Here is a 15,436-nt window from a genome sequence, read left to right on the forward strand (position 1 = left end):
AGTTATTTAACCTCAATACATTTGCACATTCATTGAATGACCTTTGACAATTTGGGTACAAAAACTCATGCTCTGCAACTTGAGGTCAAATTTTGCACTATGATTGTTTAATTGAGGTTATTGAACTATGGCATAGGGATGAGGCCATTGTGGTCTGTCGTGATAATACAGATGACAGTTGAATGAACTTCAGGATTATGTTCTTGCTTTCCTTACCTAATAATCATGTTGATTTGTAAATGATAGCGCTACAGGACTTGTTTCATTTGTATGCAGAAACAACAGGCTTGAGTCCTGATGGGACTAACACTCAAAATAATTTCAAAACTAGAGAAAGTATTAACATCATTTTACAACATTGGTAGGAGCATGTGGTAAGCAGTGATTGATGCCAAACATTTCACCAGCACCAAATATCATCACGTATGATGAGCTCGTAACACATAAGCCTACAGAGGTATCAGTTTAACAAACTATGATTTGAGCGTATACTCTGCTTTGAGCGTGTACTACATGTTATTTCTAGCATAGCCCATCAAAACATATTTCGATGGTCTATGTTTCTAGCCAGTGGTATGATGGATCACAAACAACATATCCTCAATTTGCAACTGGTTAAGCATGACATTTCCCCTTGTCTAACTTCTGATATTATTTATAACTAGCGGGAGACCCAGCGCTTGCTGGTCCCCGCTAGTTAATAAACGGGAGCGGTTAGTAAGCGGGAGTGTTAGTAAACATGGTCAACGGTGATGATAATCATGGTATCTTGGTGTAGATTTTTCATCCAGTATAGTAATGATCATGTTAGCTTGATAATCATATGTTAGCTCCTGTCATATTAAAGAAGCTAAACTTGAATATCCAGACGTGAATATCCAGACATGTGATAATGTTGTTACTCACTCAATCCCTCAGATTTCTTTTGAAACAGCTCGTGACAAAATGGTTGATTTTACTTTATCCCAACAAACATAAAACATTAATGTTAGAAGAGGTTGCTAGGGAAAAAACGTTTCAATTTCGGGTTATAATGGTATAAAACATGTAAGCAACATGTTTGCTAAAAGTTGCAGCAAAACATTTTAAGCGAGCCCGTGTTGTTAATAGCTAGGCCTACATTAGAGCCAGGATTTATTTGCGGGGCCGCAGCATTTCCAAAATGTGGACTTTCAAGTTCCACTAAAGTGGGCTCATCCACCCCCTAACATTTAACCTTTTCGGGCTATAGGCCTACTGAACAGTTGCACGACTCTGTTGGCTACATTTTAACATTCCTCTGAAAAGTGGACTTTTTGCAAATCTGTCACCCAATGACCCCCCATTTCATCAGCTTAACACCCAATGATCCCCCGAAATTGCTTCAAGGCCTTTGCTTTGACCAAGTTTCCAATTCTGAGGGGACACAGCCGGCTGCACGGCGCGCGACACAATGGTGCTTCGTGGCCATTCAAAAAGGTGGCGGCAAAAAACTTCCGAGTGTGCCCCCCTTCCCAAATTCCTGGATCCGCCACTGACTCAGAGAAGCAGTCAGTCACGTACACACATACCATGATACTTGTTTGTCTGGGCGTGACATACGTGAGGCCTCTGCGCGGTAAGCCAACATTAGGTGCGTCCATACCATGCGCCGCAATGCTGCGTGAAACCATGTCTCGCCAGGTGCGTGACTCGCCACTTACAGCGCGTGGTGGACATCGCTTGCATTTGACGCGTTTGCTGTCATGACCTGACCCATAAGGTTACTGACCTCAACGGCCTAGCAACCGACCATTTTTTTTGTTATTTCCATAGTGATTGAATAGTTTTGCAAAAATGAATGTCAGATGGTTTAATGGCAATATGTACCCGATCAATATACGAATAAATCAGAGCTGAAAGTGAAAGCATCTCGGAGCCTGCTTCTGGACAAGATTTAGCGACTTCCTTTTATTTATATAGACATCATATCAATTTGGACACAAAAATGATTTTGACACCCCATTTTCTTGATGGCCACCCCAATATTTTTTTACTTTACCTGAACTGAAATATACTAAAAGGTTTCTGTGAAATAATAGTGTGATATCAAGATCTCAGATTCTTTACCATGATTATATACAATCAGTGCATGTAGGCTCTATAGACTTGGTCCTGTATGAAACACAGACTGCCAAAGGTGAGTGAAGCAAGTTGCATTTGTTTCTTTGTCCCAAAGTATGCCTCTCTCAATTGGTTCAAAGATCAAGAAAATTACCAGCAAATATTTGACCTGTTACGGTAAAAGGTACCTAAAGTTTGCCAGAATAGTACTGAGATATTGGTGATTAAAATTTGCAGAATATATAGAAAATAATAAGAAAATTCACTTTTTTTCCCTTCATATCTCCACAATGGAAACCACTATGCAAATAACAATAGTATAGTTTCAAAGCTTATTTAATTGTCTGCCAAATTAACATTAAATCACCATTTCCAAAATATTATCCTTAAGGTACATTTCGCTGTAACAGGTCACAAATGTGATGCAAAACCATGTAAAAATATTTTGAGACAGCAGCGAAATATTCATGGATTAAACTTACTAACTTCACCTAAAGCAGTTTATACACGACGTGTTTTCATGACAAAATCATACCCTAATAGTACCAGGTCCAAATCCCTCTTGTACAAAAATCACAATACAGGATTTATTTGAACACCAGCTATCAAGTTCCTTGCCTGCATGGTATTATAAAGAAGCAGTCTTTCAAGAAACATAAACCACAATGGATGAAAGTGTTACAGTAAGAAACAGCCCAGGGCAGAGAGAAAAAGTTAGAGAGATGTAGTGTACAGCCACGCATAGCATCATGATTTCAACATCATCATCTCCTGATAATTGCTATGGTTTCAATATGATACTTTATGTGATGGTTATCATGGTAATACTAGGGCTAGAAAAACAATACCACCAACTAAACATCCCTCTAAGACAATTGATCTTATTTCATAGGAACCACATGAGATTCTAACACATTTTAGTGTCATTGTCTTCTGTAATAATATCAGTTAACAATAATTGCAGTTTCAGTGTACAAAATCAAAGATTAAAATGTAGGGCTTCTAAAATTATTATGTTGAATATTTGTTGGTAGGTATTATACCAGTCCATTTATACAATTATTATTCTAGCTGCCAGCTGTCAAATTAAAGTGTAATACATTTCTGATAAAATTGCTTCACTTTGTGAATCAATACAGTTCACTTTTGTAATAAATTGTCTGAGATGATAAAGTTCACTGACTCTGTCCCAGTTTCCTATGGGATCCTATTGCTAATTAGCTGTAGTTGTAACATTTCACCCACACAATGCAAAAGTAACATTGCATTTGGGAACTTGATTCCCTTGATCCAATCTCCAATCACAATGGTGTAGATCAGAGGGGTTGGTTGTCCCTCTAGGGTTCCTGCATTCAAACTATTCAAAATTCCTAGACCATATTTTCTGTGTGCACCTAATAGCTCAAATAGACTAATTCTAGGATGAAATTTTGTAAGAAAGGCAGACAATTAAAATGGTGAATCTTCTTTAATATCATTGTCACTATATCATAATATGTTGGCAACATCGTTCAGAGGTTTTATAGTTACTTTAACCCATTAGGATCTTTTCTCTGTAATTTGTTGCATCACTGGGTATAGCTAACTCATTTTCTTACACCACTTGACATATTTATACATCCAAGTATGTGAGGAAATCTGTCCCTTATGGTGATATTCTTTGTTTCCACACAAATTTTCCTCTTTCTTACAAATGCAGACCTAATCAAAATAAGGCCAAATCGTTGGTTATTAAATCCTGCAGAAATAATTGTGAGTAACTCTATTACATTTCTTCTACAGCAGACCAATTACCACCCAAATTGACACCCAATCCTACCCAGTCAAGTCTCCATTGTCAAGAGTCATTTCCCATGCTACACATTCAATATCTTCCCACAGGAGGTATCCCATAATAATACACAAGTGCCTTTAATTTTAGGAGACCTCAAGTCATAAGTGAGACACATGGTTGAGTTTTACTGATCCTATATCAACAAACCTTTGTCACCTATATTGCATACTACAGGAGGCGATCTACAAGTACCTGTTATGACAAAGGTAAGAAGTCATGAGAACAGCTCAAATTTACCCCCTTCCCATGGCAGACAAGAAGGGTCATGTACACCTGTGTTAAACCTTGCCCTTTACCTGGTATAACATATCTACATCCTGAATACCAGCAGCCTGTCAACACTTTGACATTGTCTGTGTTGTTTTAACCTTTTGCTGAAAGTATGTTGGTTATTCATTTTGAAAGCATCACATATTGGAAAATTGGAACCCTTTGAACTTGAGAAATCTGAAAAATGAAAATAAATTTATAGTTTATACTTTATTTTCTGTGGGATCTGTCTTAAATTTGTTTTCTTCACACATATTCATATAGAATGCAATAACTTTTTTACATGTCATATGACAAGTCTACTGCATAATATGATTTATAATACTACCAAGCCTCTGTAGATGAACTTTAGCTATCCTCAATTTCAATCAACCAAACCGATGAATCCTGTTATGAACTTTCTTACCCTACATCAGAAGTATACAGAAATAAACATGATCAAATTGCAGAAGTGAATTTCAGGGGGGGGGGGCAAAATGTTCAAATTTTGCACAAACTTGTTGCAAAAAGGGGACACTTTCATACGGTTGTGTTTTAACTGGGGGCACGAGTTCTGACCGAGGGAATTTGCCCCCGACTTGGTGCTGCCACTGGTGAATAGAGGGCAACATGAAAAGCAATTGCTGTGTCTGAGGGGACAAAATCTGATCTTACTCCTGTATTTAGACTCTCTGTTCATGGGGGAAGGGAGAAGGGGAAAGCAAGGGTCCTGATTGGTATGGTAAGGCCCATGCTGCCTATCCACCTCCCTTTCTGGATGTCCCACTGCTATCTGGTAATTTCAATTCTGATTTTTGATGCAAGATTTATCATCATCAGCCATGAGAATTCAGAATTGAACATAGAAAACATGTAGGACTTAAAAACTTCCCAAGCTCGTAAAATACCACACAAATTCATATGAATAAAATACTCAGTTTGTGAAGGTAATTTGTGTTGTTAGTTAAAGGTCTGTTTCACAATTTTGTTCTGCTCTGCCAAAACACAATGGCACTTCCCAGGCTAAAAGTTCATAAGACTAAACACACTACTACAAGGTATTACCCACTCAGCAGAATGCCAAAATCAAAACATTTGCTTTGTACTCCATTCTTAAATACATTTCTACTCACCACAATTATTTTTGCTTAATTCACGTCTAGATTTGTTCATTTTACTAAATGTTTCAAAATTAAAATAACCTGAATTTAACCTAGAAAATAAAATCAGTCATGATGGACAGGCATACAAGTTTTAATATTTGTGATGAAACTATTATAACTGAGGGGGAGAGCTGACAAAATTATGTGTGAACAAACACTGAACAGTATACCATTGTTGCTAGGATGCTGTTGTTGATTTCTCACAACTCCTCAAATTTGGTATTACTCTTGAACTTGAACTATAAATCTTGAGCTTCAATGGAACAAAAGCAGCAAGAATGGGCAAATAAAGAATGTGGATGAAGGTATGCCTAGTAAACAGCCACACAAACTACCTCTTGCTCAAATTGCAGCCAATTTAGCAGCATTTACTTTCCCAGAGCAGAAGTCTTATTATGTATACCCTAAATGAACATTTTAGGCCTTGTTAAAATAATTACACAATCAAAAGTAAAGACACAAGCCAATAACCACTTGCTTGTTAAGACAATCCTGGTTGATATGCTGATATGCCCAAACATGCAATACTGAAGAATTGTTTCTGGCTGGTTTCAAAATGGATGCAAATGATAATACACAATATTAAGTAATAATAAGTTCACAAAAATAGTTCAGACAAATCAGTCGCATTTGGTGTAACCTATCCTTACATAAAAACTTCTATTTGTCAATCATGTTGTCTGGTTAAATTGACCATGAACATTTTGCAAGGAATGTTGAAGATAATACTGTTAAATATGTAACAATTTTGCAAGTTCATGCCAGTTCTGAAGTCCTTTGCATGCATGGGAACCAGAACAACAATTGACCTGTAAATTACTGCATAAATATGTCAGTCAAATTGTAGCAGCATAGTACAGGTAAGCCTAGTCAAAGGGCAGGGTTGGACTAAGTATTGGCTGCCCTATGATGTATCAAACAGCATTAAGCCCTATTTACACTCTGCTATTTCTTTATTACAAGATGATGCCATCCTTTTTCTATCACATCCTATATCTAGCATGGTGAATGAAAATATATTTCATGTCATATGTCGCTATCTCCAGGAACTACATACCACCAAATGATTAACCACAGTTCTTTCCAATACAGACGTAGAGCAGCATCTGAGCAATAGTGTGTTAGAAACAATCAGAATATTTTTTATTCTAGATGTCTCTGGCCATTTTTAGAGTTACAAAACCCTAACCCTAACTCTAATACTAATCCTAAACCTAATCCTGGAATCTTTTCAATAATTTGCAAAATTAAGAACCATCTTTCTTCTGACCATTTCGGTGACTGTATATACTTCCATTTAGATGTAGGCCTATAGTGTGTCTTGTCTCAAGTTTAGGGTAATACCATGTTGGATTTTGCAGATTCGAATCAGTGCATTTGTGACACGATCAAGGGAAATGAGTCGGATGACGCTAATATTGATTTTGATATATTGGCAAAGAAAGTGTAAAAATTCTTTTGTTTTATATTGTTTTCAGCGATTGATAAATTGACGTAACTTCCCAAAGAAAAGTCATATCAACATGGGATTTTCAGTTTCTGCAAGCGCTCAATGTCCTCTTTAGAAACATATGTAAAACTCATTTTCGACCAGGGTCGACAAGTGACTCATTCCCCTTGATCATGTCACATTTATACGGTTTCATCGCAAGCGTACAGACAGCAAATAGCCTACTAGGCGTGTATATATGCCGCTCCGCAGGCTTAGGTTATAAACATACACAATTTGAATCTGACACAGCAAAATCCAACATGTCTTTACTCTCAACTTGAGGCCAGATACACTATAGAGAGTTTCTGTCTCCTTACATTCTTCAGGTCATTACCTGACCTCCATTCCAGACAGTCATCACATCAAATGCTGAACCAATGATCACTTTTCCCCATTTATTTCAAAGTTCTACTTTAATCACACAGCAGCAGCACATTTTTGAAACATTTCACTATTCAGTTACATAAGTTACAGCTATTTTCTGAACAATTTGACATGTTTGTTCGATGTTCGTATGTCTGGGTGCTTTATAATCCACATCTTGCCAATGCTTATTTTACACAGAACCCTTTATGTCAAAATCAATTAGACTAGCAAAAAATATTTAAGCCCAAACTAACAGATTACCACAATTACATTGCATTTACATTGCATTTAATACCAAAAGCTGCAGGTATATATCCACAATTATAATGGGGTCACCTGTAGGCTAAGATATAGGCAAGTAGTTCCAATTAAGAAATGGTGATTGGGGTCAGGATTACCTTTTGATCTGAGAATTAACATTGGAATAAATCATCCATTACCCAGTAGCAACCATGAAATGATACTATTCATGTTATACCAGCGGGAATACTTTTTAGCCCACAAAGACATTGACATTAAGAGACTCTTCCATCATCCCCTTTCAGATATCTTCCCCTTGGTATACCTATACAAACAATCAGCCCCTACCCAGCACTAGAAATTGTCAAGAGTGATGAATCAATTTAGGCAGTTCAACAACACAGCAGCCCCTTCCTTCCTTCCCTCCACAGAAATGACCCCCACTTCTTAATCTTCACCCATAGATTGCACACAGGTTTCTCCAGGTACCAAAGTGGGACCAATATCCCGTATCCCCATAGTGACTGTTACCCAAATTTGCCTAAAGGAAAGTCATTATTGATTATCCAGGGGAGTTGAATTGCTTGTCTGCTCTGTGCAAGGTAACAAGTTCAATGGTTCATTGTGTCTTCCCAGCTCCTTTTTTTGTTATCAACTTGCAACTGTACATCACATCTCAGGTAACCCTAGGGGAGGGAAACTTAAGAACAAAATATATGGGAAGGTTGCACTGTAAACTTGACTCCTCCTGAGGTACTAGAATGATTAACCTTGATTTTCTTTTATTTGATGCTGGTTCAAATAAGTACAGATATTGAAACAGATGAAGATATAGTTCAAATTCAAAGACCTGGCTTCATATTTAAGATTGAAGATGCTGTACTAGCATGTCATGTTATATTAAGGTTTATTTCCATCATCCAGTCATACATTCAATATCAAGTACATATTACAGAAGAGACCAAGAGCCTTTTACCTATTAACTTAACATAAGTATTAGAAGTTTACTATATCCTAGTATTTCTTTCTTCCAAGTGCTTTGCAGTGCACACTCTGACATGGACTAGATGTAAGGTGTGCAAAAAGATGGGTCTTTTACACAGATTTCTTAGTAGTGCAATTAGTCTTTATGATGGACTCACCTATTTAATGTTTTGGGATGAATGTAGCTACATCAGTAAAATACATGTATAGCAATCATCCATTTTTTATAACTACATATTCTTTTTTTCTGGTAATGCATGCATGCCTGTATGTTTAATTTTGTGCATACTAATCAAAGAGATTAGATCAAAGAGTACTGTCTCAAGAATTGGCCTGCGTGTAACCCTATGGTAAATCCACCATCTTGATTTGCTATGCATTGAGACCAAAATAGTGAACTTCTGGCAGTTGTTGGCAAATCCCCGAAAATTTAACAAAAATGTGTGTCTTTAAACTTACATGTTACATAGGTTTGGGCACACCGCACTTACTACACATTATCTGCACTACACATTACATGCATGACGCAAACAAACACACACTTGAAATCAAAGTTTAACGGGTGCACGGTGAACTAATCCGGAGCTGGGGTACGTACACCATTTTACCCTCCATGATCGACATGCTAAAATGGAGGAGAAGGTACTCTTTAGGTATAATATCTTTGATTCTCATATGGTTTGCCAAGATAGAACCTTCCTTCCCTCAATGGATAGAAAGGACTTTCCCTCCCCCTCAATTTGCATCCACTCATTTCATTCAAACTAACCCTCAACAACATGTTCAAGATTGCAGAGGCAGTTTAACATTCCAGCACTCAAAATCATGGCCAACTATTCTTCAGAGGGAATCATCAAAACTTTCTACTGGCTCAAGTCCAAATGCAATATGTGGTGAAGCCACAGGCCTAAAACCACATCATGACAATTATGGCTTTGTTGTGTCAGGTGAGATGTCTAGAGAACAGCTCTATGCATAGACACACACCATTCATGAAGAAACCAGTAAATTAATTTAATGCAAAATTAAAGTGTTTTTGTCACAGTAATTCTATTAGTATTTTTAAAAGTCATCACTTGGCCCAAATTACATAATATAAAGGCAGGGACTCAAAAGATAATAATTTTAGCCGAACTTTTGAAAAATCTAATTTCTATGACCAATGATGTTTCCCATTAAATCATCAGATCAGATGTAATTTTTGAGAAAACAGAGTAAAGGTTAATCCGCCAGGTTATCATTTGCCAAACAACATCACAACTGAACACATTACACAGATACACACCACTCGTACTATGTTGTGTGGTCTATATATGCTAAGTGGTGTGGCATAGACCTAGCCCTACCCATCATTGTTTGTTGCCTTTTTTACAGGCTAAGCTTCCTACCCAGATAGCCATCACATACCTATTGATCAGGCTGAACAGCTCAGGAACTTAACAGTCCCTTTGGAATGGGTGCCGGACATTAGTGCTCTTGCAGGAAAGTTAAACTAACTTGATGTAAACCATGTTAGGGAGCTTTTATCTGTTTAATCTAAGGCCAAGCAAAGTTGGTTCATAATTTACAATAAAACAATACCCCTATTGAACAAGAAAACTGTAAAAATCATAGCATAATGACAGGTTCAGGTTTAATTATTCTTTGGACAGTCTTCTAACTCTTTCAGAAAAAAATAATCTTTATTCAAATTCAGCAATTATAAACTTGCGATGGGAAACTCAAAATTGACTGTCCTTGGCTTTTACAAAGCTCCATGCAACAATTTCTCAAGTTGCACATTTTCCAGTTGCAAAAAATAAAAATTTCTCTCATCATTTGAAATCTTCATTTCAGTTTTGGTAGGGACTGCAAGACAAGATTTAACTGGGATCCTTCTAAATTTTTACACAGCCTTTCTTTCCATTACCTCATCATCTCCTAGGAATTACATGTCCCAGTAAAATAAGCCAACATTGCATTTGATTTACATTGCATAGGCTGTTCTTTTGTGCCCCTTATTCAATCACATACTTTTGGAAAATAGGTGAGGTAGACTGGTGTCTTTTAAAGGAACAACTGAATGAAATCATTCATAGTTTCTGAATGCACCAACGAAAAATAAATAATCTTAGATTCAAACATGGATTCTTTGAACAAAATGCCCTAAAGGAATGCCTTTAAAAACTAAATGAGGTGAATAATGAGTGTGAGTACAAATAAACCATCAACTTTGTTTTCAAAGACAGCTTTCCTGCACATCCTCATCTCATACTAGCACTGCATGTATGTAGGTGATATACTCAGAATAGTAACATCATCAGGATGTACCTTAAACTTGTCTGGATGATGGCACAGAAGATTACACTTTTTTAGCTCCTATCACCAAGCACCAACTCTTATTTAAGCCTCACATGATCTGATGATATCCTAATCTTTTTCTCACTAGTCCAATTGATGGTCTGCTGACTGGAAAGCTTCAACCATGATATCACTGACTGGGTCAAATGCTGGCCAATGTATGGCATCACTGTTATGGTTGTATCATAATAGCAGTTACAGAGAGCAGAGGTTGAAAGACAAATCACTAATGATCAAGCATAAGGTCAGATTGTGAAAATGCTACCATCCATTCAGTTGCGGCCAAAGTTACAGACCAAATTGGGATTGGTTTGCCCCAAATTTTAGCTGCTAGTAATACTAATACTGCCATGCTAACAACAACTAATCGATATATTGACCTGACCAGTCACTTTTCTTATAGAAGAGTGGACGAAGACAAGAAAATGTCATAAAAATGTTACAGTGGTTGCGATTGATAAGTATTATTTAGCAGTTTTTGCCCGATGAATACTCAGATTTGCTGAAGCAAAGATTTCTAAAGGCCTTTGACAAACTATGCATCATAAACATTTACCCCAGAAAGGACCATTCCTTTTACATCAGCCTGACCAGCAGCCAATCAGAAAACGATGTATTGCTTGTTTTCGAGCCATTTTCATTGCATAAATTGTAAAATTCCAGCTCAAGGCCAATTGCAGCAAAATCTGCAAATCTGAGTATAGGCCTTCATAGTGCCACACTAAAGCATTTTCCTGATGTGGCAGTGACGTCAAAGCGTTTTGTTCATGCCAAGCTTTGAGTGAACATTAGCGATTTGTAGCTGCACCCAATGAAATGCGCACTGACGCCACTGCCACATCAGGGTGAAAAATGCTTTATAAGTGGGCAAAAATAGTTGGTACTTACTCAAGAAACTCAGTGAGTTCATTTCTACTACAATTTGACCATGTCCATGGGCTAGTATGGTAGTTGAGAGTTGGAGCCATCACAGCATAGTTATATGTCTTGCTACTGGCTTGTTCACGACATTTGTAGTTATCATCATGTGGTAAATTAAATCTGAAATTACAAATGTGTCATATGTTAAAAGAACTGTCAACTTGTGCAAAGCAGATACTCATAACAAGAAAGCTGAAGCCTTGCATAGTACTTACATGGTGTTGCTTCTGCAATTTTTACACAATTATTGTAAAGTTTTTCACATTGGGCTCTTGTTTAATATCAAATCTTGTTTATAATCTCTCTCTTGCCTGGATGTAATTAAAGGTGATGTGACCTAAATATATAATACAAATCTCAGACCCAACTTTGACTAATATCATGTTATTTTCTGGTCCCCATTCTTTTTTCAAGGCAGCCATTTCCTGACTACAGTCTATATCACTTACGCATGAAGTGGAAAGAAACCAGAGCTCAAGCAAAATCCAAGATGGAGATTGACAGAAGGGAGTTATTTTGTAATTGCTGTGCCAGTCCTATTTGTCCGATGTACACAACCACATTATTAACTTTGACCAATCCCAGTCAGTTTCTGACAGTTTAAAAGAAGCACAGTAGCAGAAACGCAGTCTTTGCCTTGAAAATTGTCTTTGAATTTATACACTACAAAGTATTACTTGTAAAATGCACACCCCTTGAGATGGTAAGCATGTTCAAATCATGAACTATTATGTTCCAGATTTAAATTCAAACAGGATATGTCAACAACAATGTTCCTTTTATATGAGTATTATGACCCAGACAACAGGCAAGTGTAATAACTTGGCTTGCTGCATTAATAACCCTCCCATGAACTTTCAATTGAGCATTCTATCCAAAATTCCATACTTTTTTCTTTCATAAATGTTTCTGTATAACATATGCTACATCATAAGATCATTAACCTGTAATAAGCAAAACTGGCATAAATGTTCTAGATGTTTTCACCATATGTTAGAAACAGGTAAATGGTACATAGCAGAACATTAACTTTGAAACACAGTAGTTATGCTTGAATTGTGGACAAATATCTCTTCTGAAACTTCTCTGGTATTAAAAGCTATATTTCACCATCTTATCTGTCTAGAAAACACATGATTTGGTTGTATTTTGGTTGCCTAGCAATGGAGTGAATGAGGCATTATTAGATAAATTTGATTTTATTGCTGCACTTTTTGATAACCCAATGGAGTAATATTGAGTCTTAAGGTGAACCCTCTATTCCCAGTGGGAATAATTACACAGGTCATCTCCATAGCAATAAGGTCATGATCACAGATGCTCAATGTTCCCATCATTCCTATGCATTCTTTCATCATTTGAGCAGCATTTTTAGCTTGGCTTTTGGAGAATAGTGATGCCAAGAGAAAATGAAAAGACAATTAGAGCACAGTTAGGCCTATTTATTTCTTTACTTATTCCAAACAAAATATTCTAGGCTAGAATACTTTATTCCAAATACTTACACATGGCCAAGTTCATGAGCCATTGTGAATGCTGCACTGAGACCATTGTCTTCTACTATAGAACAACTCCTGTAGGCATCACACATTGTACCAAGCTCCGCCAATCCTAAGGGAAAACAGAACACAACATAAAACAATACTTAACTTGTTAACTTTACTATAAATGAGAACTAAAAATAACCCTTTCCCTTTGAGATGTTAGTGATACCAACCACAAGTGGCCCAAGGGGTAACATATGAGGAAGGAACCATGGAAGTATGAGTCTCTAACTTCCATGGAGAAATGGAGAGAAAAGAAGGTTTCACAAATTATGCATTTTCTATGATCTCTATTGAGGTAACTGCAATTTCATTCTCTGTATAAGATGGTAAGATTCCTGGCATACATTTGCATTTGTTTCTCACATAACATTTATCATGTTTGACAAATATTCTGAACAAGCTCGCTCAAAATTGATATTCTATAAATTAGGAGCAATTATTAAAGTCTGCATTTTTTTGTATCAAATCTGTTGAAAAACTCTTTCTTTTAAATAAATGATGATTTCACAATACCATCATATCAACAGAATTATGAAAGCACAGTTTCAAAATCTGAAACTTAATTTGAACCATTTCATATGTTCAAGTAATGAGGTTATAAGACATGGAATGTTAATTTCATTATGTACTGGTATCGGTATGTTTTCTGTTTCATTACATGCTTGTTATTGACCCCAATATTTATTTACACTTTTAAACATATAATAGTACATCTGATACATACATGATACACCCCCAGTGAAACATACGGTGTGTCAGATATATCATGGACTCACCAATAGCAGTCGGTCAGTGACCCCGTTTTGTTTCCCCAGGCCTGTACCAGGCGCCAGATTCTGACCCTTTTTTACACCAATATCAGATACAAGCAAGCCGTTAGCTAATTTGTTGACTAATTGGTTTCTTTTTTCTAAGAGCGGCTCCCTTTCCACATTTCAATACACTTACATTAAGTTAATAAAGGTTCCAATAATTGAATCTACACAAGGATCTATTGGCAAATTGGTAGCTAGGGGTTGGTGGCACAAACTGGAAGGGGAAGGTTTACTTTGTAGGTAGAGCAGTTTACACAGTTTGAATTTCAAATTGTTTAGTATAGAGGCTTATATTAAAACATGGGTGTGACCCCCAGGGTGTGACCCAGTCAAGTTTTTGTATTGTAAGCCTGATTTGACATTCAAACCTGATTTGACATTCAAATCATTATCTTTCATGGTCTTTATTACAATCTTTTATAATTTGTTAGGCTTATAATTGGCTAAAAAAATAGCTCATAATATTGTGTATTGCTATAGAATGGCATGCACACAGTTAAGGGCACGGCACATATGATGGTTGCACAACTAGCGCATGCTTATATGAATTTACACAAGCGTAAATTGGGATTTTGCTGATTTGCAGAGTAACAAAAACCAAATAATTTTTGCCAATTATAAGCCAAACAAACTATAGAAGCAGAACTTGGCCATATAGGTCCTGGTTAGATTAAACTGCAATCAATTATTCTTGCTCGGACTCAACATTTCAAATTGACCAATCCTGGCTCTCCTTATTTTCCTTTACAGGACCACAAACACTAGCCTGGACATACATGAAATGTGTTAATTTTTGTATACTCAATTTTCTTTTTGCCTTCTTTGTCCGTAATTTGAAAAGTAAACCCCGATTATAAGTACCGGTAATATAATAGCCAATACATGTATACAGAGATCATAGAAAGGGGCATTTTACGCAGTGGACCCGTCTCATTGCCCTGAAGGGCGGACAGCACAGTGAGATGTGTACTTACCTAGTGTGTCGCAGTCTGTGGCTGAGCGACAGATATCTTGCCTGCAAAAACAAAAGAACATGGCATAAGTAAATAACACAAGCTGGATTGTATGTGATATTTCATAGTTTAGCTCCAAGGCTTGACTTCTTCCATGTTTGCATGACCATATGCGCAGACAACAATAATTAATAAACCAAATGGAAGATCCATTATTAGAATTTAATGAAGATAAACATAATCACTGGAGAAACCATAACAACTCAAGGACAAAAGAAACCGAGCACCTTGTTTTACCATTTCCTAAAACTTTTTGCACACTACATGCCTTATTCATGTGATGTCACATGTTTGCCATCTTATGGGAACAGTCCTTTTGTGGATGCTTCAGCATTTGATCCTTCACACACAAATGCAAACCCCCCCCCCCCAATGCACGATAACAGTTGT

The 15,436-nt window shown here is 36.8% G+C and overlaps 1 protein-coding gene across 2 annotated transcripts in view; it reads right to left on the minus strand.

The window, feature by feature from the left end:
* LOC140148974 (A disintegrin and metalloproteinase with thrombospondin motifs 9-like) overlaps positions 1-15,436 on the minus strand; it is a 226,981-nt gene that overhangs the window by 94,409 nt on the left and 117,136 nt on the right. For both annotated transcript variants that reach the window (XM_072171087.1, XM_072171086.1), the window contains exons 8-10: positions 15,008-15,048; positions 13,177-13,282; positions 11,639-11,791 (exon numbers count right to left, since the gene is read on the minus strand). In XM_072171087.1, the coding sequence (XP_072027188.1) occupies positions 11,639-11,791; positions 13,177-13,282; positions 15,008-15,048 (300 nt within the window). The remainder of the gene's footprint in view (positions 1-11,638; positions 11,792-13,176; positions 13,283-15,007; positions 15,049-15,436) is intronic.

Source organism: Amphiura filiformis, chromosome 3, assembly GCF_039555335.1.
Source record: "Amphiura filiformis chromosome 3, Afil_fr2py, whole genome shotgun sequence".
Classification (NCBI taxonomy): Eukaryota; Metazoa; Echinodermata; class Ophiuroidea; order Amphilepidida; family Amphiuridae; genus Amphiura; species Amphiura filiformis.